The sequence below is a fragment of the Aethalodelphis obliquidens genome, unplaced genomic scaffold, assembly GCF_003676395.1.
Source record: "Aethalodelphis obliquidens isolate GAN/ISIS:26980383/991018 unplaced genomic scaffold, ASM367639v1 scaffold63, whole genome shotgun sequence".
NCBI classification, from domain to species: domain Eukaryota; kingdom Metazoa; phylum Chordata; class Mammalia; order Artiodactyla; family Delphinidae; genus Aethalodelphis; species Aethalodelphis obliquidens.
The window spans coordinates 11202580-11205017 of record NW_020838007.1 but is presented as its reverse complement, the minus strand read 5'-3'; the positions used below and the strand labels follow the sequence as shown (position 1 = coordinate 11205017).

General features: G+C 40.4%; 1 protein-coding gene and 1 non-coding gene across 2 annotated transcripts; both read left to right on the top strand.

Annotated features, from left to right (window-relative positions):
* Positions 1–1484: 1484 nt before the first annotated feature.
* Positions 1485–1568, top strand: LOC113610588 (small nucleolar RNA SNORD65). Its single transcript, XR_003429140.1, has one exon. It is a non-coding gene; the product is annotated as a small nucleolar RNA SNORD65 (small nucleolar RNA).
* LOC113610442 (heterogeneous nuclear ribonucleoprotein A1-like) lies at positions 1490–2182 on the top strand. Its single transcript, XM_027088583.1, has one exon. The coding sequence runs from the start codon at positions 1490–1492 to the stop codon at positions 2180–2182; it is 693 nt and encodes a 230-aa protein (XP_026944384.1).
* The last annotated feature ends 256 nt before the right edge of the window (positions 2183–2438 follow it).

Genomic DNA, 2438 nt, shown 5'->3' with positions numbered 1-2438 from the left:
AGAAAGTAAAATGACAACCCACAGAATTGGAAAAAATACTTGCAAATTATCTTAAGTAAGTGAGACAGGATGAGCACTAATGGACAAGTGGAAGACTTGGCTTTGGATAGATGTCCCTACTAAAGTGCAGAAAGAGGATATGGATACAGATGTGGAGGTGGGAGTGTGTATTTCTTTTTTGATTGCTTCATTTTTCTTTACAAGGAAGTGTGTGTGTGAGCGTGTGTGTCTGTGTCTCTGTGTGTGCTGTTTTTATTAGGAAGCTAAGGATATTTAAGCCATATGTTGGTAAAACAAGACCATTCTCAGACAGTCTGGATATGAGTGAGTATTAGAGAAGACTATCCTCAAAAAAGGTTGATTCTTGAATATAAAATACTTTTATTTGGGTAGTTAGGCTTGTTTCTAAGTGCTCTTTGGAATCTTTCTCACAGAGAAAGTTTCACACCTTCTTTTTAAAGCTCAGTGCCACATGTGACTACATGGTACAGGGGTTAAGAGCAAAGAGTGAAGTCAGACTTATTTGTATTCGACAGTTTGCAACTCACTGGTTGAGAAAAAAATCTTTGGAATAGTGGAGGAGTCCAGTAACTTCACTTAGTTCATTTAAAAAGCACCTACCCTATAGGGCTGCTGGAAATATTAGATAAAGTATACATAAATACTCTAATAGACAATGTTCAATCAGGAAACAGAAGCCATACTATGTATGTAGGAGTTTAACATATATAATGGGGGTTAATGACTTGTGGAAATGCTGGGGAAGTAGTGGTCAGAGAAGCTGCTCCTGAAATTAGTAAAGTTGATACCAAAGATCTCAGCTGTAAATGCCAAACTAGATGTTTCTCTCCATCTCACCAGGAAGCTACTGTAATTCTTGAGATTCTCTGATATGATGTTACCAATTGTTTCAGTCTTCTGTGGCAGAGTGGGTGGGAAAAGCTACTATGGGTTTCCTGTCCTTCTTTATTCTCACTTTGCAAATCTCCTGGGAGTTCCTCTCGTTGATAAACTCTAAGCCAAAACACTGCAGGGAAGGAGATTCTGGGAAACATAATTCACAGTCTTAGAAGAGGTGGTAGTGGTGCTAGCCCAGTGCTTACTTAACATGGTAAATTATAAAAGAAAAATTTATAAAGAAACTGGATATAAAATAAATTGCTGAATATATAGTATCTCCCTTATAATTCCCATGTTTTGTCTGTTTCACAACTTCATTGTACACTCAATTTCTATTAGTGAAATTAAGAAAAAGGATTGTAATATATAGTCATGTCAAGTTTAAGAGTTTGAGAGATTCCATTCAGACCATTAGCCTGTTTTTATGTGCCAGAGAAAATCACCTCTGATCATGATTACTATACGACGGTCTACTGCACACATTAAAGGTTTGATTCTTAACGTGTTTACTGTGCATCCAGTGTATAAGCATTGCATTATATGACTGGAGGAATACTGAGATAAAGGTAAAACACAGTCCTTTCAAATGATGAAATCACCTAAAAAAGCTGGAATTACCGGCAGATTGTGTGGTGGTGAACCACACAGTGTTAAAGAAGACACTGAAGAACATCATCTAAGAGATTATTTTGAACAGTGTGGGGGGAAAATTGAAGTGATTGAAATCATGACTGATCGAGGCAGTGGCAAAAAGAGAGGCTTTGGTTTTGTAACCTTTGATGACCATGACTCTGTAGACAAGATTGTCATTCAGAAATACCACACTGTGAATAGCCACAACTGTGAAGTAAGGAAAGCCCTATCTAAGCAAGAGATGGCTAGTGCCTCATCCAGCCAAAGAGGTCAAAGTGGTTCTGGAAACTTTGGTGGTGGTCGTGGAGGTGGTTTTGGTGGGAATGGCAGCTTTGGTCATGGAGGAAACTTTAGTGGTCGAGGTGGCTTTGGTGGCAGCCGCGGTGGTGGTGGATATGGTGGCAGTGGGGATGGCTACGATGGATTTGGTAATGACGGAAGCAGTTTTGGAGGTGGTGGAAGCTACAATGATTCTGGCAGTTACAACAATCAATCTTCAAATTTTGGACCCATGAAAGGAGGAAACTTTGGAGGCAGAAGTTCTGGCCCTTATGGTGGTGGAGGCCAATACTTTGCCAAACCCCGAAACCGAGGTGGCTGTGGTGGTTCCAGCAGCAGCAGGAGCTGTGGCAGTGGCAGAAGGTTTTGATTACTGCCAGGAAACAAAGCTTAGCAGGAGAGGAGAGCCAGGGAAGTGACAGGGAAGCTACAGGTTACAACAGATTTGTGAGCTCAGCCGAGCACAGTGGTGGCAGGGCCTAGCTGCTACAAAGAAGACATGTTTTAGACAATACTCACGTGTATGGGCAAAAAGACTCGAGGACTGTATTTGTGACTAAGTGTATAACAGTTATTTTAGTTTCTGTTCTGTGGAAAGTGTAAAGCATTCCAACAAAGGGTTTTAA